Source organism: Brachypodium distachyon, chromosome 2 (assembly GCF_000005505.3).
Source record: "Brachypodium distachyon strain Bd21 chromosome 2, Brachypodium_distachyon_v3.0, whole genome shotgun sequence".
NCBI classification, from domain to species: domain Eukaryota; kingdom Viridiplantae; phylum Streptophyta; class Magnoliopsida; order Poales; family Poaceae; genus Brachypodium; species Brachypodium distachyon.
This window is the reverse complement of record NC_016132.3, coordinates 48,110,819-48,129,790: the sequence shown is the minus strand read 5'-3', so window position 1 is coordinate 48,129,790 and position 18,972 is coordinate 48,110,819. Positions and strand designations below refer to the sequence as shown.

General features: G+C 44.4%; 2 protein-coding genes across 2 annotated transcripts; both read right to left on the bottom strand.

The window, feature by feature from the left end:
• Window positions 1–202: 202 nt before the first annotated feature.
• On the bottom strand, window positions 203–4,381 carry LOC100844576 (probable mitochondrial-processing peptidase subunit beta, mitochondrial). Its single transcript, XM_003569619.4, has 9 exons — window positions 3,735–4,381; window positions 2,884–3,048; window positions 2,657–2,794; window positions 2,407–2,558; window positions 2,201–2,309; window positions 1,590–1,688; window positions 800–865; window positions 591–698; window positions 203–500 (listed from the first exon to the last, which is right to left on the bottom strand). Exons 1-9 carry the CDS (start codon window positions 4,281–4,283, stop codon window positions 387–389), a joined length of 1,500 nt encoding a protein of 499 aa, XP_003569667.1. The 5' UTR covers window positions 4,284–4,381; the 3' UTR covers window positions 203–386.
• A 1,149-nt stretch (window positions 4,382–5,530) lies between these two features.
• Window positions 5,531–11,673, bottom strand: LOC100844274 (V-type proton ATPase subunit B 2). Its single transcript, XM_003569618.4, has 15 exons — window positions 11,518–11,673; window positions 10,539–10,616; window positions 10,367–10,422; window positions 10,164–10,262; window positions 9,652–9,711; window positions 9,316–9,427; window positions 9,028–9,236; window positions 8,303–8,431; window positions 8,073–8,210; window positions 7,211–7,361; window positions 6,880–6,962; window positions 6,391–6,438; window positions 6,242–6,295; window positions 6,070–6,153; window positions 5,531–5,985 (listed from the first exon to the last, which is right to left on the bottom strand). Exons 2-15 carry the CDS (start codon window positions 10,594–10,596, stop codon window positions 5,800–5,802), a joined length of 1,467 nt encoding a protein of 488 aa, XP_003569666.1. The 5' UTR covers window positions 10,597–10,616; window positions 11,518–11,673; the 3' UTR covers window positions 5,531–5,799.
• Window positions 11,674–18,972: the final 7,299 nt, after the last annotated feature.

Genomic DNA, 18,972 nt, shown 5'->3' with positions numbered 1-18,972 from the left:
GGAGACAGCAGCACCGCTAACTGCAGTGGTAAAGCCAAAACGGTCCAGTGATCACACTGGTCAGCATTTTCCCGCTGCATTGCTGTTGCCGGTGATTATCGTTGCATGCCTGGGTAGATTAGCCTTTAAAACTAATCTCAAAGCATCAGAATTTATAATAATTATTATTATAATGCAGTGGATTCTAGCGTCTCACAAGATCAAGATGAACGTGGTCTTTAGCACCAAGGAGACGTTCTTTGCACAATTAATATCTAATAATATAGCGTATATGACAAAAGAACAAATATCTATAACAAATAACTTGAGCTCTTGATGCTACCTATCAATTTAGAGTTTCTTGAACTCAACTAATGTTACAACAACACTATCTAAGAGCTGCAGCTTCAGCTATTTGAGAATATTCTTGCAGTAAATTCGTCATGGGAACAAGTATGTGAGCGAAACCAACTGAGCTCTGGCAAATTAGAGAGCGGTCCGACGGCAGCAAGGGCAATATCCTGAAAAATGTCAAACAAGTTTAGTATACCTCAACTACTTAGCAATACTGCATCACACTGTATTGTTAGTAAGACTCTTCGGAGTTCCACCTTATCAACTATGAACTCCTTGGCTGTTTCCGTTACCGCAGCGCAGTCAACAGCATCAATACGAGCAAAAAGCTCCAAGAATGGCATTATCCGTCCGTAAGTTAGCATCTGCACAGAATGGTTGATGGCAATTTTGTTTATGAGGGATTATAGCAGCCATTGTTATACTGAATGTTCAAGAGCAAAGTAGACTCCAGATTATAATATACCTGCCGACCATTATTCTCAGAAACCGCAGTGGATCCATCAATGTGTAATAAAAGGGCAGATTTTAACTGGAATAAGATAAAATGTTAGTTCGTTCTTCTTAGCCAGTATTACATGGCGTATGCAAAATATGCCGCTTGCAAGTGAGGCCAAGAAACGCATACGACTTCCTTGCAACTTATGACTACAGGATTGCATGTTGATGTTACATGTGGAGAACATGGTTACAATTACCATACCATATAATACATACTTAGAGATGCCAGTAAATTGTTATACTCTGTATGTTATAATAACATGCATCATAATTAATGCTTCCACTCATACAGTATATGCAACATTCTGTAGATCATTAATCACAATCTACCAGTATCATTTCAGGATAGGGGAAGAGGTTTGCTGTTGATGAACTCGTTTCTCGTTTGCTGAAGTTACAAGAAATTAACCGATCACATTTTTTTTTACCATATTACATGTCAGTATGCCACCACATTCTCACTGTAGTTGTGGAGTAGACCAACATGAACTTAGCAGCAGTAATAGTATCGTCCAGTGAAGAAACATATCTACTATCACCCTCAACCTAAATGTAAGTAATGTATTGTAGAAAAGCACAAGCCTATTAAATAAACTGAAGTTCAGATCAAGCAAAATATAGCATGGATTTCTCTAATATTTATTGATAATTTAAGAGCAACTTTGTGATTTTTCCTTCTATATATATTCACGTGGAAAACCAGGTATTAACAGGGAAATGTATAAATATAGTGAACACTTGACGACCACAGCTACCTGATTACGAGCACGAGCAACCTCTGTCTCCGACACACTGGATGCAAGTCTTCTAAATTCTTCCATTATTAACCGTGACAGGTCATACAGTGCATCAGGCTGGAATCATATTAAAAAACTGTAAGATTTTTTTTGTAGCAGACATAAAGTGATGCTACAACAGTATTCAAACTCATATCCAATGCAGATGCTAAGAGGGTAAACAGCAGTTTGACTAAAGAAGAAAGAACTAGAGTTTAATAATTCATCATATGCCTTTAAATTTAACTAATTACTGCTTACACATTCCCCGTAAGTGACAAACACAAGTAGGGGTACCACATGTACCAGTATAGCACAAAAATACAATGCTTAACTGTACAAATCTATTACCCCGGATGTAGTAGTGGAGAACCACCACTAGTTAATTCCATATTTTAAACTAGTGTTATTCAATTCCGGGGCTATAATGGCAAATAGAGCACTGAACTTTAACAGCAAAGATGATTGTAATAACTTGTAATGGCTAACATCAAGATAATGGGAAATGAATCAAATCAGATTCTAGTAAGGTTAATTTATGTTCAAGCAATAAGGAACTGAAACTCAATAAGATAAAAAACAAACTTTACCCGAGCAGTAGTATAGATGCCAAATAATCCTGTATCACGGTAGTTAGTGTTGAACGCCATCAAGCTCTCAGCTAACCCACCATTGCTGATACCACGAGCTAAAGCAGACCTTGCGGTTTCAATATATAACATCAGCTTTAGCAGCGAATTCAGTAATAAGAAACTATGACAGCACATTTTCAATCAATCAGTGAAATTCTTCTCACCCTGAGCAGTTCCCTACCCCAATGCTCCTGTTCCAAGATCCTAATATGCTTTGGATCACCATAAGAGGAATTGAGCTAGGGTCAGTCCATGATGAACCCTTGAAAGCAATTGCAAGGTGAGCTAGAGGCATCTCCTCATTTTCCACGCGAACCTAATTGTAGACCAAAAAAAATCCAGAAGATAACAATAATTCACATAACAATATAACATGATAAATTACTACAGCATCTTAAAAAACTGAAATCAGACCTCTGAGCCAGTAAAAATAGCCGGGTTTGCCTCAACAAGCTGATCTGCTGTAGTTGGATCAGTAGAAAATCCTGTAAACAATTCTCTGACTTGATCAACAACCTCATCATGGTTGACAGCTCCAGCAGCAGATATAACCTAAGCCAACCAGCAAAATGGGAACTTTTATCACTCAAGTTATACATTAAAAAAGAGCAATAATATTCCAATATTGGCAGACAAGGTACCATTCGAGGGCAGGTATAATGAGTTGAAATATACTGCTGCAAATCTTTCTTCGAGATCGATTCAATGTTCTCCTTAGGACCTAATATTGTGTCCCCCAGTGGATGGTCTCGGAATGCTGCAGCATGCAAGTGATCAAATATCACCTCCTCCATCATTCCTTGCACCTGTCTACCCATAAACATATGTAAACATGCAGCATATTCTGAATAAAAGGTTCGACCTTCATACAGATTCCATAACACACATATTAACCATATAGGATTGTTTAGTAGTATAACTACATGTAGACAACCCATATTAAAGCACACCTGACATACTTGCTATATTGTGAGTGAACTACTACAATGTTCTGCCCTACATGTATTACCAAGTAGAGCATACAAATTCATACTGTCATTGTTTGAGCAAGTGCAAAGCATCCCCCATAAAACGAGTAAACCGAAACTGAAAGATAACCAACAGGAGTAACCTACGGGTTACAGTAAAAAAGTTGCAGTGTCAACGAGACAATGAAGGAAAAATACGATTTAAAATATAATACACAAAAAAAGTTGCACTTTGCTGCAGAAGCAATACCAAAAGCGCAGTAAAAATATTTGCCTCGGCCTATAATAATAAACACATCTATTTTCAGACAGAGAAAGTATCAGCAATGCACGACAAGCACCACAAAATCATTCACCTTCACTCTCAGGCCAATGGTCAGATGACCAAATTAGCAATGCCGCAAGAACATCAAGTAACCTTAAGTATCACGAAAGCTCAGACCCATAGACTAGCAACTTAAGAAAAAGTATGATATCTGCGTAGGCAGAAGGGGGTAACGCAGGAAAAGGGCGCGACAGCTCACCTCCTCCATCTCGCGGAGGATGACGCCACGCTCGCGCTGGATGGCCTGCTGCGGGAAGCGCGGGTGCTGTAGGATGTCACTGAGAACATCGAGCGCGGCGGGCACGTCGCGGCCCTGCACGTCGGCGAAGAAAGTAGTCTGCTCGCGGGAGGTATAGGCGTTGAGGCGCGCGCCCATGTCTTCGATCTCGACCTCGAGGGCGTGTGCTGTGGGCCGTCGCGCGGTGCCCTTGAAGGCCATGTGCTCGAGGAAGTGCGCGGTGCCGTTGGTACCGGGCAGCTCGAAGCGGCTGCCCGCGTCGACCCAGACGCCGACGGAGGCCATGCGGGTGGCGGGCGGGCAGGCCTGTGTGACGACGCGCAGGCCAGTGGGGAGCGTGGAGACGCGCGCGGCGGGGAGACGGAGGAAGGGGGAGTGGTCGGCGGCGCGGGGCACCGGCGATGCGTGGCGGAGGAAGCGGTTGGGGGATGTGGTGGTGGTGGAATGGAGGAAACGGTGAAGATACGGTAGGAGCTTGCGCTTCGAGCGGAAGGCGGCGGCGGCGGCCATGTGTTCGATGGAGTTCCCCTACCGTCGCGCCGCCGCAAGGAGAGGGGGAAGGGAGAGGGGCCTGGTCTGTTTTCGCTTCCGTTTTATTCTTGCGTGATTGCGTCGGGGGTAAGGCTAAAGGGGGAAATATCGTAAGCCAAGATTTTAAGAATTTTATTCCACGTAGCCAGTTCCGATTACAACAAGGAGAAGGGCGTTGTTTGTGGTTTTTGTAAAGTAATCCGTTCTGGCCTTCCCTCTTGTTTTACCGTATGCAGTCAAGAATTAGGGTAGCTAAAAATAAATAACTAAGGTAACTAAGGTGACGCACGATATTTTAAATCTACTTTCGGTTCCATTATATTCTTAAAGTTCACCCCCAATCAAACATAAGCATTATATAAAAACAGACAAATAAAGCAACCACACAACGAATTGTCGGGAATTTTGAGTCGGGCTTTCAGCAATCTAGAAGCGGCACCATCTGACGACCCACACCAAAGTTGATACATCAGGCTCTTAAGATTGCATCAGTATTTCGACTTCATACTTCAATAGGTCAGTATCAACACTTTTATAAAGACCTGTCCAGCACAACAAAGAAGCAATGTTGAAAACCGAGTTTCTAAGAGTGATCTTAGGCTCTCAAAACATACTTGTAAAAGTCACTTTATTTCGACAAATCTGAACCTCGCATCAAACGGAAAAATGGCATGCATCTAGACTAAAAATTGCCACAAAGATTTAGTGCACAAAGACATACATACTCCCTTCTTTTCACAAAACTTGGCATATTTGATTTCGTTATTAAGACAAAGTTTTGATTAAGAATTACTTCATTAATATTTGTTCTTTAAGAATGAAATTTATATCATAGACTTGTCTTCAAAAGTTTTTACTGATAATTGTGGTTTCCTATCATAGAAATTACATATTAACAAATTTATTGTCGTAAAAAATATTGTCGTAACAAAACATAAAACGCTAACCTTTATGAAAAGGAGGGAGTATTAAACATCGAGCCAACCAATTTCGAAATAACTCAGCATAGTTAAAGAAAAGGCGTTGTCCTGTGTTACATGAAGAGCAAATAGGGAATCCAGGCCATTCTTTTTCCTCATATCATCTCTGGTCAGAACAGCATTCTACAACAGCAATAAAAGAAAGATTTGAATGTTTTAAGGAGATTTTTCGCTTTCCAAATCCATCTATGAGCACTAATATTCCTTCAAGCCATTTATAAACAGATTTGACTGTAAAAACCAGACTTATCCAAAACCAGGCTCAAGTTGTCCTCGATTATTCCCCCTTCCTTGCAACAAATGTCCACAGCAATATGATACATGATGCAAATCAGGCAACAATGGTAGTGCCCAAGTTGCTAGATAATGTTTTTTGTCAAAAGAATTGGAAGCCTTGCTAATGCTATAACAATTTTAAAATTTGCTGAGGATACCACAATATATATTAAATGAGCCACCAGGATGGCTTTATTACACAACCACCATCGATTCCAACACGGCATCCAAATTCTGACTCAGTGGGAGGCATCACGACTGTAGAACTGATCAAGGGTTTTTGCCGGTATACGATGGAGCAGCTCGCGTGGAAAGATGCGGAGCAGGGTCCAGGCAAGGTCAAGCGACTGGAAGATGTTACGCGTGTCATATGCTCCCTGAGCCACAAACTTCCGCTCAAACTTGTCAAGGAACTCGAGGTAGAGCTGCCATTTTCCAAGAGTTTAGTTGATAAGTAGCTTGAAAGAATTGAGAATTACGAGAGAAGTCAGTGTAAGCCCGAGATTTACCAAGTCTTCTGATGACAGCGCCTCCTCCCCGACCACCGCCTTCATTGCCTGCACGTCTTTGCCTATGGCATAGTTGGCATATAGCTGAAGAAACACCTCCGTGTAACCGATCAATATATTCTAGAATAAGTAGAAATGTGCAGAATGCAGATTATGATAATCTCCAACTAACCTGGTTCGAAACATCAGAATGATCCCGGCGAGTCATACCTTCGCCAATGGCGCTCTGCAAAGGATCCCGGACAAGTTAGCAGACTGATTATGCTGGCATCAACATAAACTAGGTGAGTGTGAGCATTTTCTTTAGTAGCAAGACCGTACCTTCATGAGCCGTGAAAGTGAAGGGAGGACATTAATGGGTGGATAGATCTGTCATATTAAAATCAGCAACACGATCAGACATAATTTCCGAGATATTAGTCAATTAGCAGCAACAAAAATATTGGTCTGAGTTGGCACATCTGAGATTTACTCATTTAGAGCAATATAGGGTTTTCCAATTCATGGTTAACTAAGTCAGAGAAAAACTATCACTTTCTCTTTCTGTGGAAAAGACAAAAAAATATTGAAGAACCAAGTAAATTATCCATTTCAGAGAATCAAGTGTTTCAGAGGTGATACGTATGCATCTTGCCCAGTCTAGTGATCTAATTTAGAAACATATACTCCCTCCGATCCATAATAAGTGTCGGGGATTTAGTGCAAAGTTAGTACGGAGTACAAAATAACATGCTTACAACATGTACAGAGTTTAGTGGGCATTTAGAAACCATCCAAAAAGTTGGTGGGAAACTGGGCATTTTGGAATACCTGCCGATTATGTAGTTGCCTGTCAATGTAAATCTGCCCCTCGGTGATGTAGCCAGTAAGATCAGGAGTTGGATGTGTAATATCTACAACAGAATAAATCATAACAATCAATCAGAAATGCTGCCAGAAGTACTGAACATCTGTTACAAATACAAGTTACAGAGGAACAAAAAATAAAAAACAGGGCCCACTGTTATTCCTCGGTTCAATCAATGTTATAAATTTACATAGTTATGTTACATGAGAGGAAATATGTCAGCTCATAAAACAGTTAGCACAAAGGTGAGAATATATTTTTCATGGAAAAGGTGAGGATATATCATTAACTTACCATCATTAGGCATGGTTAAAATAGGTATCTGTGTAATCGATCCTTTTCTTCCTTCTATGCGACCAGCACGCTCATAAATAGTTGCTAAGTCAGTATACATATAACCTGGATAACCACGTCTTCCAGGTACTTCCTCTCGAGCAGCAGAAACCTGATAGGAAAAAAAGCAGAAGGTAAAGGTACTGATATTTTGACAGCAGGTAAAGGTACTTCTATATAGAATAGAGAAACTGGTCATGAATTAGCACGAGACACTGAAGGATGGTTAAACCCATACAACCATACCATACAAGAGCCAAATAAAAATAATAAAAAGGAGCAAGCATATATACAGAAAATACACTGTTCTCAGCCAACATGGCAACCGAAAAATTAGCATGTCATCGTGTTAATTCATTTAAAAGGCATTGTCTGCGAAGAATCTAAGTTTAACCAAGTTATTACAGAAAAGCATAAAACTGGTATAGCTACAATAATGAATACTGTGTGTCTGTGTCAATGTAACCATATACTTCCAATGTAATCATATGACATTTAGCTCCCAATGATAACAAGCAAGGCCTGTTAAAAAGATCTTCCAAGAATACATATGACATCTGTGTTTCATTCTGAAGTTGAAACACGAAAGTTTGCCAGAAGGAAGTTACAACGTTGGCTCTGCAAATATGGGTTTTCTATTACAAATAGATATACACTGAGCTTTTTTTAGGGAGTGAAATTAAGATGGCTGATAAAAAAATCAGTGTTATTATGTGTTAATAAAAAAAATCCTTGTGCTAACTCCAGTTGATGGGACAGAATTTGCCAACATATTTTCTAGGTTAAAATCCAGGATAATATTAATGGAGATATGCGTCCTTACTTCACGAAGTGCATCTGCATATGAACTCATGTCAGTCAGAATGACAAGAACATGCTTCCCACACTCATATGCCAAGTATTCAGCTGTGGTGAGAGCAATTCTTGGGGTAATAATACGCTCGATGGTTGGATCATTTGCCTATGAACAAAGCCAAGGGGTAGGTTATCAGATCTTCCAAAATACATAGAGCAATAAAGTGAAGGGGAAAGGGAGGGAAAAGGCAATTTTACCAGATTCAGAAACAAGGTAACTCTCTCCATTGAACCATTTTCCTCGAAATCACGCTTAAAAAACTGTGCTGTTTCCATGTTTACTCCCATAGCTGCAAAGACAATTGCAAAATTGTCCTCCTCGGCATTCTACAACAAATTGTAAATTGTAATTAGTTGCGTTAATGTCAAACTGTTAGTCTAGCATATAGCAAAGACTGGGAAAAATGTTTGGAAATTTGAAATAAACAGCTGTAACTGAGAATTATACTGCACACTTAATTTTACAGTGTAACTTAAACCAAGATTGCACACAATGTATATAATTATTAGTTACCTCTTACAAGTTATAAAAGACTACAGAAACAGCACTAAATTTTCAATCAATGTTGTAACCTGTGGTTGGCTGGCTGGCCATTCCAACAGGATGCACATTAACATGAGTAGCTGCTTAATATAAGAATTACCGGTCGTTTGCTAAACACTCACAATGAAAAAATGCCAGTGATGAGCCAAAGATGTATGTTATGTAGTAAAACATGGTACAATGTGCAGGTAGTATTAGTTTTCGTAATAGAGAAAAATAATCCAAAACTAATTAGTCCAAGTGCATGTAGCATCTTTAAGCAGTGATGAAGGTTTCGAACTTTTTGACACACCTACTTTTCAACACTTCCTAGAGTTATCAAAAATATTTTAATAAATAAATAGTATGGAAGCTAATTATTTTTTGGCTCTATATATACCTCCAAGATATTATCAGCCTTCTCTTTACGCTTTACCAGACCAGCCTGACGACAAATCTGAGCAGCAATTTCATTGTGTGGGAGACCTGCAGCAGAAAATAGAGGGATCTTCTGACCGCGAGCTATAGAATTCATGACATCAATTGTAGATATGCCAGTCTGAATCATTTCTTCTGGGTATGTCCGTTCGCTGGGATTGATAGAACTTCCTGCACAAGATTAACAAAAAACAATGTCAAAAGCTAGGTGTTCTCAATCTTCAGCATATTTGAATCAGCTAATTCTTACCAGAAATATCTAAGTATGCCTCTGGTAAAATTGGTGGGCCATTATCTATAGGTTTCCCAGAACCATTGAAGATGCGCCCAAGCATATCCAGTGACACTGGAGTTTTTAGAACCTGTAAAAAGCACGGGGAAAAATGTGAATAGACACCAAAAAAATACATTGAAGAGAACTATCTGGGAAACCCTGACAGAAGTTCAGACCAAATCTGTTTATAAATTTCGAAACATTGGCACAAAGAGCAGTTAATCCTAGTTGATTGACATCAAGAACTATATTTTATAAAGAGCATCTTTAATACCATATGTGAGCACAAGTTTTAGGGGAAATCGCTGTTACCTCACCAGTGAACTGCACAGTTGTGTATTTGTTGTCGATACCAGAAGTTCCTTCAAAAACCTGCCATTGAATTTTCAACAGTTTGATGAACAATCACAAGAAAGATGGGTAATAAGCAAAAACTCTACATTAACATATAGTGGCAGTTTGAATTCATCTCAATGTCGGAGGTGAACTGAAGAGCGAAGATTAAGTAAACACAAAGACAAGTAACTGTTTAATAACGCTTAAATTGACATAATGTGTTAGGAATATTGCATAACTTTATCCACATCCACCAAGATGATTATGAGTATAACTAAATACATAAAATGAGCTTAGACTTTGCAGGTCGCTTAAAACATGAGATAAACAGCATATGCCATCTCTTTTTTCAATCAAATTATCACAAACTATGAATAAAATTTCGAAATAAAGAATCCCACTTATAAGTGATGAAGGAGCAACTTCTAAAGAAAAATATGAAATTTATTCTTCATGCCACTATGATACCATGACACAAATATATATACCTGAACCACAGCTTTCTCTCCATCAACTTCAAGCACCTGACCACGCCTAGTTGTGCCATCTCCCAATCGTATGTTGACAATTTCTTGGTATTTAGGACCCTGAATTGGTAGTTGTGGGACGAAGTATTACCAACAAGAAGTTAAATCACAAAATGGTATGAACACCTAGTTCTACATAGGATAGCCATTGGAAGAGGAGATACCTTCACTTTATCAAGAATTACAAGAGGACCGGCAACTCCAGAAACTGTCCTATACTCTGCAATACAAAGAGAAATTTTACAAGGTGTGCATTGCCTTAACCAAGAATTGTGGAGAACTCATTCATGTAAGGCTACTCATATAGACTTATAGAGATAAACATAAAACGCATACCCATCCCGATTTCAAGGGTTCCTTCCTCCATGTCGACATTGCCATTTGCGACAACCATGTTTTAGATTTAGAAGAAGCCTGGTATACCAACATCAACAGATTAAGTTAACAAAGTTATTTTCATTCACAAACTTGCACTTGGATGGTCGTACCTTCTCATTTCACTCAATGCTGTAACAAAATGATTAACAGTTTAACACAGCTCCCAGCATATAAAACACTGGGATCACGATCTAAGACATTTATCACTTAAATCAAATACTCTCAGAAACATAAGCAAGATAATAGTGTGCCAATTCAATACCAACCATATCGTGACAGTGTCAAGGTTTCAGCTACATCAGGAATATAGAGACCAAGTATGAACTGTCACTTGTCGCAACTGGTAGTTCAGAAAGAAAATTAACCAACACGGCAAGCGTTTCCTAGTTCGAGTTTCAGACATATCAGAGACAATAATTATTCACGGAGACGCAAGGGACGGATTAAGAATACCAAACCAGACTAGCAGGTAATGAAATCCCAGCTTTATGTTATAGTTCTTCAACAGTGTCTCCTATAGAGAAATAATAATCTGAAAAACTCGTCCCAAACCGCCGCCCCCCTAACCGTCCCATTGGCTGATCTAAAGGCTTCTACATCGGTTGATCCGACCACCGAACTCCAGAAACATCACAACTACACGCGCGAACGGTGCACGCACACAAAGCAGGCTGCTACAGAACCTGACGAAAAAACCCGTACAAAAGCCTTACAACTACCCATGACGGAGCCGATTCGAAGCGCGGAACCACAACACGGTGCCACCGGTCGGCTCGTCGTAGGGAGCCAACCAAGCAAGTCAATCGAGCAAATCTCTAGAGCGCGCGAGAGCTTAGGCGTGCCGAGGCGGGCGGATGGAGCTATGATTGGAACCGATCGAGCGCGGAGGAGGAAGAGGAGGCCAGGAGGGAGGGATCCGAGGAGCGAGAGCACGTACCTTGGATTCGATCGGAAGAATGCGCAGGCGCGGCAGAGTTTGGTTCTGGAGAGGCTCGAAAGATCGCTCTGGCCCCCGGCGATGTGTTTTGGTGATGGCGTTGATTATTGGTTTCGTTTAGCGGCCTCCTCTGATCTGCGATCTTGGAGTATAGAAGATCTGGACCGCCCGCGTGGTGTCTTGGAGATGGGCTCAGTTGACGTGGACGGTCGAGATCGGCGCGATCCTGTCCGACTTGCTGAGGTGGGACCCGCTGGGGCGCAAGTCGAGCGCGTCACGTTAGGCCACGTGCAATAGAGCTGTCGGGAGGACGAGAAGGATTTTCCCTCCTGTACAAATGTCCGTGCGCTTTCACAATGCGTTCGCTTGGTTCGTATTTTCGGCACAAAATTTGGCAGCACATTAAAGATGTGCACATGTCAAACACTGGAACGCATAAAACTGGCCGCTGAAATCAGGAATTTATCCACCAGCTAGTCTCTCGGGAGCAGAAGTGGCTCCCCTGCAAGAAAGCTCGAATCTGCAATTTATAATGACATGACAATCCTATCTTGCAAGAAAACATAATCCGAGTAGCAGACACTTCTGTGGTTGATCTAATCTTTCTTTATAAGATGTTATGCATATTTCCTGACCAACATACATGCTCTTAGATGTGCTAAGAACAAAGATCCACTTGCATCTCTCAGTCCGCAACGCGAGTCAAGGATTAGGCAGCTCTTCTTGTACAAGAACTTTCCGCCCTCAATTAGGACTTCAAAGCCCTTCTGCACAGTTGAAGTATGTTATGCCAGACAACCTATACAGCTAACATTTTGTAACTCCAAACTCTTGTTCCTTCACACCATGTTCGCAAAAAGTGATAGGAAATACCGAGGTATTTGATTTACTGATCAATTGATCTCTTTGCCTTCTCCAACATCAAGCATAGACATAAAAAGAATCCGGAAGTCATGAGCCCAGATTTCATTCATGTGCTAACATCTGAATATAAAAAGAATTCGGAATCATGAACCCATCTCTTGGCTGAAGCTGCCTAATGATTGGCGTGCTAGTCTTCTATCAAAAAGAGACACAGAAGCCTATTAGTCAATTTGTCGAGCACATTGAATGCAGATCTTATATCATGGAACATAAGAGTAACAAGGGTCCTCACTTGGTGTGGAGGCCAGTGTAGGCGTGCTCGGTGCCATTGACGAAGAGGATCACGGTGGGGAAGCCGCTGACCCTGCCTGCGGCCTTGGGGTACTGCTCCCTGTCGAGCCTGGCACGTGATGGCACTCGCTATCGCACAGAGTCGTGGCGAACCGCGGCATGAGCTACGCTCGCACCACGGCACGTACCCAGCAGCTGTAGCTCCGCGTGCTCCTCCACGGCACGCCGGGCATTGTCTTTGTCGAGCACCATCAGTTGGGACCGCCGCCCTGCCTCCGCACCCCGGCCCGCTCCTTTCTCAGGCGCCTCATCCTCCTTGTCGTCCACGTCCAGCAGCGCCTCTAGCACGTCCGAGTCGTCGTCTACTCCAGATCGAGCCTCCACAGTGGACCGCGGCAGCAGGGGACGACGGCGGAGTCCCAGGCGGCATCTGTGATTGCACGACTCCCCACGCAGATCGAGGGTGCACGGGGAAGGAGGGAAGACAAGGGGGTGCGCTGCGGAGTCGGAGTCTAAGGCGGTGGTGATGGCAAGGTGGCGGCAGGGGTTTCCCCTGAGTAGTGGAGCGCGGCGGCGTTGGGGGATAGCAGCGGATGCGGGGTCTGCGGTTCGAGAAGGCTTTTATTTCTGAACGGGTACAGGGAGAGGGGGACGGACAGGAAGTCATCGTGCGTGGGGCCAAGCGAGCAACGACCGATGAAAAAAAGATGGAAAGTTTGACAGGCGGCGAAACCACGTGGTGAAAGGAACGGTTCGTATTTTTTAGATAGGTATAGAAGATGAAGACAAAACGGCTTCTAGTGCAGATTTCCAATATGCCCGCAAGCAGGACGCTATTTTTACAATAACATTTGAATCGAATGTTCAGACCGTGGATAGTTTCATCGATTTACTTGTAGATCTTCCAAAAGTGATCATGCTTTGCGTCGAAATGACACAACATAGCGTGTGCTACGCTAAATATTGTCTTTGACAAATGTGTTTTTTTCTTGTGCTCCCTGCTCAATATCAATGTAAACACATAAATTATAAAGACTAGCAGAGTATCCGTGCGTCGCTACGGAATAATATATGTATACATATGTATATGTATCGGGAGGATTACAAGAGAGTTACAGATCGTTACAGATCGATGGTTCGGTAGTTTAAACAACAACTACTACCGTGATATCTACTGAAGTTTAAACATACCTGTAAGCTAGACTCCATGTCTCACGTATCTTATTTTTTTTACTAGCATATCTTATCATTTTTTACAGATATTTTCACTGCTTCAAACTATTCCATAGATTTTATGCGATCCGGCCAGGTGATGGAAGATCAGTTTCGGCTTCAAATTACATGCATGACTGGTATAGATTTTAACTTTTCAATTGGTTTAGTTCAGCACACCGTTCTGACGTTCTCCCTCCCGTATTCTCCTCGTTATCCAATTTCCCTATACCTGTGGCTTACCTGAAACTCCATGGCTCCCGCTGGCCGCTGGTTCCTCCTCCAGCGGACTCCGCCACCGCCACCTCCTTTCCTGGAGACCCGCCGCCGCCGCCTCCTGCTGTGGCCCACGGCGCCGCCGCCTCCTGCACTGGTCGCTGCCGCAGACTGCTGCTCTTCCCGTGGACGTCATCGCCACCGCTGACTCCTCTTCTAGTAACGTTTGGTTTTGAGACGCATTGGTATTTTTTGGCAGGCTAGCTAGCAACGACCTGCTCGTCGTGCTCGGGACGCGAGACTGGAGGAGGCGGACTGGGGCGTAGCGAGAGGGGCACCGGAAGGAGGGCCGCAGGAGGGAGCGCCGCCGCAGTGGGAAGGGGTGGGATGGGGATGTCGCGATGTAGAGAAGTCGCCGGTGCTGTGCAGCGGGGGTCGGGAAGCTCGTCCGCGCCGCCGCGTGGGGAGGGATCGATGGGCATGTAGCGTTGCAGGAAACTGAGGAAAGTCGCCGGCGCTATGCCGCAGGGAACTCGTCCGCGCCGCCGCGTGGGGAGGGATGGGCATGTCGCGTTGCAGGGAGCCAGAGACGTCGCCGGTGCTGTGCCGCGGAGAGCTCGTCAGCACGACTGGGAGAGACGCTGCCGCCGGGGTGCCGCGGACGACTCGGATGCGGGAGGCCTTCTTTTTGCAGGGATTGACAACAGCTAAGTGAAACGTTTTTTTTCTCGTGTGGGAGTGGCATATCCCTCGTAATTTTGATGAAAAGACCTACCGCGACGTTCGTACCATCACCACCAACTCCAACTTAATATATTGTTATAGATATGGTGACTAAGTGTAGCCACATGGAACCAGAATTGGAGTCAAAACAGAAGAAATTTGTTTGTCACGAAAAAAACTTAAGCAAACCACACGAAGTGAGACAAAAACACACAAGTGGGGTGTCTTCGCCATCGACACGTGGCCTTGTTGAGTTACTCGATAGAGGGTAGGGTGGTGTCCGCTAAATCTTCTCCAAACATTTTCTTGTGAAATGCATTCTTCTTTGAACCACTCAAAGTTTCAAATCCAATCATGCGTGTAGTTGGTGCCCTGTGATTCAAGAGGAAATATCTCCTAAAACCCGATGCTAATGGGTTCATCACCAACTTCATGTGTGACCCGTGAATTGTTAACGAGAAGAAGCAAAAGGCCGAACTTTCACGCCTTTGATGCATCATCCCACGCATTCATGCTAGCTTGGAAGGTAATTTATAGCTGCAAAAATCCATTGGAAAGTAATTGATGAGAACGCGAGGATGACATTCATAGGAGGATACTTATCTATTCACATGAATCCTAGAGCCTAAAGGGCCATTATAAGCTAGCTCCACTTAATGTTAAGTTTGAGGAAGAGTGCCAGGATCTTCACTTTTTGGAGGGATCGAGATGATTTCACATCAACGTTAAAATCAACCATTGGAACGGTCCGACCCAAGAACTTTGTTGGATTGGCGTAGAATAGAGCGTCATGGCTCTCTGCGTAGTTTTTACTGCATATATAGATTATATACTTGATCCCTAACTTCAATAATCTTTAATATTGTGCAGGCGTGTCATTTTCCAATACTCATCATAGAAACACTCATTTTCATGCTAGCTTAAGCTTCGAATGTTTGTTGATTATCTAAGGCTTTATCCTCTCGTAACTTATTTTCGAGAACATATCTTTCATATTCTCGTTGATCAAGGTTTTTCAGTCCGTGAAATAACCATAAGCTCTTTCAATTACAAGACTTTATAGTTGGTAGATCTTTAATTTTTTTTTAAATCTCTTTTGTAGTGGACAGCTACTGGTGTCAAAACACCGCGTGGAAAAATAGAGCCCCCGCGTGGCCCTCCTCGGCGACACGGGGAACCCTAGCGTCGTCGGGCTCTAGACCCCTTTCCTCCTTCCTCCCGCGCAACGCCGCCGCCAGAGGGGTGCCGGTGAAGCCGGGCAAGCCCTGAGAAGGTGGCGGCGGGGCGATTTTTTCCCCTCCCCTGCAGGCGCGCGGCGCGTGGAGCCGGCTAGTCCGCAGGGCCGCCGGCGCGGGCCAGGGCGGGCGCTAGCCTGCTTGCGTGCCGGCGCGGGGTGGCCGGCGGAGGTGTGCGCGCGTGGCGGCCGGCGGAGGCGCGGCCGGATCTGGGCTCGATTCGGGCGGCAGGCCAGATCTGGGCTGTAGTGTGGCTCCGCGGGCTTGGCCGGCCGGCTGTTGGCGGGCGCTGGAGTGCGTGTGGCTGCCGTCGTGTTGGCCGTCTCGGTGGCCGGCGGTGGACGGGCCCGATCTGGGCGTGGCGTGCAGCCTGCGAGAGGCCCGAGGCTGCGGTTTGGCGTGCGTGGCCGGCTCGGTGGCCAGTGTGGGCGGGCCCGATCTAGGCCTGGCCATGCCGCCATGTTCCACTGTTTGTGTGGCCATGTTGGCGTGGCCTGATCCGGTGCATGGGGCAGTTCCGGCGCCCTGACTGGTGCCCGGTGGTGATTTGGTGCGTGGCGTTCGGTGAGCTTCGCCGACGCTTGCTGTGATGCGGTGGCATCTGGCCAGCCTCAGCTATTCGCTCCTGTCCGCGATGGGTTTGGTGGCTGCGAGTGAAAACCCAACATCAACGGGGTCGGTGCTGGTGACGACGGCGTCCTCGGGCGTCGCTTCTTTCTTGAAGGCGTCGTTGTGCAGCTCCGCCACATCCCACCCTTCGCAAACGAGGTGACTCTGAGCGAAAGCTCTGATCCGGTTTTCCGGGTCGGGTAATGGCGACGTCCTCGGACGCCGCGTCCTCCTTGGAGGCGTTGTTAGGTTCGTTGCATAGGAAACAAAAAATTTCCTACGAGAAGTGCGGAAGAAAACCCAAGAATATATATACTAGATGTATGTAACGAGAGGGATCATGAACACCATACCCTCGTAGACCGCTAAGCGTTACGATCACGAGATCGTTGTTGGTGTAGTGGAACTTTCAATGAGATCAATCTCAGTGCCGAACGGACAGCACCTCCTTGGTATCCACACGTTCAGCTTCACGTTGTCTCCTCCTTCCTCGATCCAGCAAGCGAGAGGGAGAGGTAGACGAGATCCCGGCAGCACGACGGCGTGGTGACTATGGTGAATATTCTCACGGGCAGGGCTACGCCGTGCGCGTGAGAAGAGGAGGAGAGGAGGGCTCAGGGGAGAGAGATCCAACTGAAAGCTTGAGGTGTCTCTCTCCCTTGCCCCCCCTTCTATTTATATAGGGGTAGAGGAGGCGTGGCCGGCCAGGACTATCCCGTGGCCAGGACTCTCCGGCGGCCAGGACTCTCCCGCGGCCAGGACTCTCCTCCTGGCCGCATGGGCCCTGTGGGCTAGCCCCTCGGCCCATTAAGGCCAGGGTGCTCCCTCACAGGCCCATTTAGCCCAGGGATAGGTGGGCCTCAAGGTGGAACCCTCCGGATCCCTCCGGAACCTTCTAGAAGCTTCCCGGTCAAAACCGGGAAATATTCCAAACTTTCCAGAACCCTGAAAACAACTTTCCATATATAAATCTTTATCTCCGGAACATTCCGGAGCTCCTCGTAGCGTCTAGGATCCCATCCAAGACTCCGAATCATAATTCGATATCATCATCATTTATCTCATCTAACCCAAGCAACATGAAACGTTAAGTGTGTGACCCTACGGGTTCGAGAATATGTGGACATGATCAAATATCAATAACCAATAGCGGGACCTGGATGTCCATAATAGTTCCCACATATTCCACGAAGATCTCATCGGTTGAACCACTATGTCGAGGATTCAATTAATCCAGTATCCAATTCTCTTTGTCTCGCGATATATTACTTGCCCGAGATTTGATCGTCGGTATCGCCATACCTAGTTTAATCTCGTTACCGGCAAGTTCTCTTTACTCGTTCCGTAATATAATACCTCCGCAACTAAACACATTAGTCGCATGCTTGCAAGCTTATTAGGATGTTATATTACCGAGAGGGCCCAGAGATATCTCTCCGTCACAAGGAGTGACAAATCCCAGTCTTGATCCATACAACCCAACAAGCACCTTCTGGGATACCTGAAAAACACCTTTATGATCACCCAGTTACGAGATGACGATTGATGCCCACAAAGTATTCTTCCGGTACTAGGGAGTGGCATGATCTCATGGTCTAAAGAAATAATACTTGACATAATAAAACATAAGCAACTTAAACTTAAGTGACACGATCAAAAGCTATGTTTAGGTTTGGGTCTGTCCATCACATCATTCTCCTAATGATATGATCTCGTTATTAAATGACAACACATGTCTATGGTTAGGAAACCTTAACCATCTTTAATCAACGAGCTAATCTAGTAGAGGTGTATTAGGGACACGGTATTTGTTTATTTATCCACACATGTATTTGAGTTTCCAATCAATACAATTATAGCATGGGCAATAAACATTTATCAAGAACAATGAAATATGATAATAACAAATTTATTATTGCCTCTAGGGCATATTTCCAACAGGCGTTGCCTTTGGACACCTTGTTTGGCGGTGGACTTTGCTTGTTGTGGTCCTGGCCAGGGAGGGCGACTTTGCGCTACACGGGCTTGCTGATGCGCGAGCTGTTCCCGTCAGGACAACCTCTTCTGGCTCCGGTCGTCAAAGAAGCCCCCCTCCGCCTACCTTCTTCTGGCGCGAGGAGCCGTTCCTTGTTCGGCGTCGTTGGAATGGAGGAGGTCTTCGTCTTGGCGGTAGCGACTTGTTATTCAGTTTTCTGTATTTGCTCTTTGTTAGGGTTTTCCGCAAAGCTTTCCTTGAATAAGCCGTGCATTTGTATCGGTTTTCGGGCCCGGTTTTCGTCATAAACAGGGCCAACTCTATTCTTCT

Excerpts from the sequence above, each read along its gene's own strand:
- LOC100844576 (XM_003569619.4), bottom strand. The coding sequence starts at position 4,283 with ATGGCCGCCGCCGCCGCCTTCCGCTCGAAGCGCAAGCTCCTACCGTAT. Across the intron at positions 3,049-3,734 it reads TCCTCCGCGAGATGGAGGAG|GTGCAAGGAATGATGGAGGA; the intron begins GTGAGCTGTCGC and ends ATGGGTAGACAG. Across the intron at positions 1,689-2,200 it reads GCATCTATACTACTGCTCGG|CCTGATGCACTGTATGACCT; the intron begins GTAAAGTTTGTT and ends ATATGATTCCAG.
- LOC100844274 (XM_003569618.4), bottom strand. The coding sequence starts at position 10,596 with ATGGTTGTCGCAAATGGCAATGTCGACATGGAGGAAGGAACCCTTGAA. Across the intron at positions 9,428-9,651 it reads CTGTGCAGTTCACTGGTGAG|GTTCTAAAAACTCCAGTGTC; the intron begins GTAACAGCGATT and ends TGCTTTTTACAG. Across the intron at positions 6,154-6,241 it reads ATTCTGATGTTTCGAACCAG|CTATATGCCAACTATGCCAT; the intron begins GTTAGTTGGAGA and ends GTGTTTCTTCAG.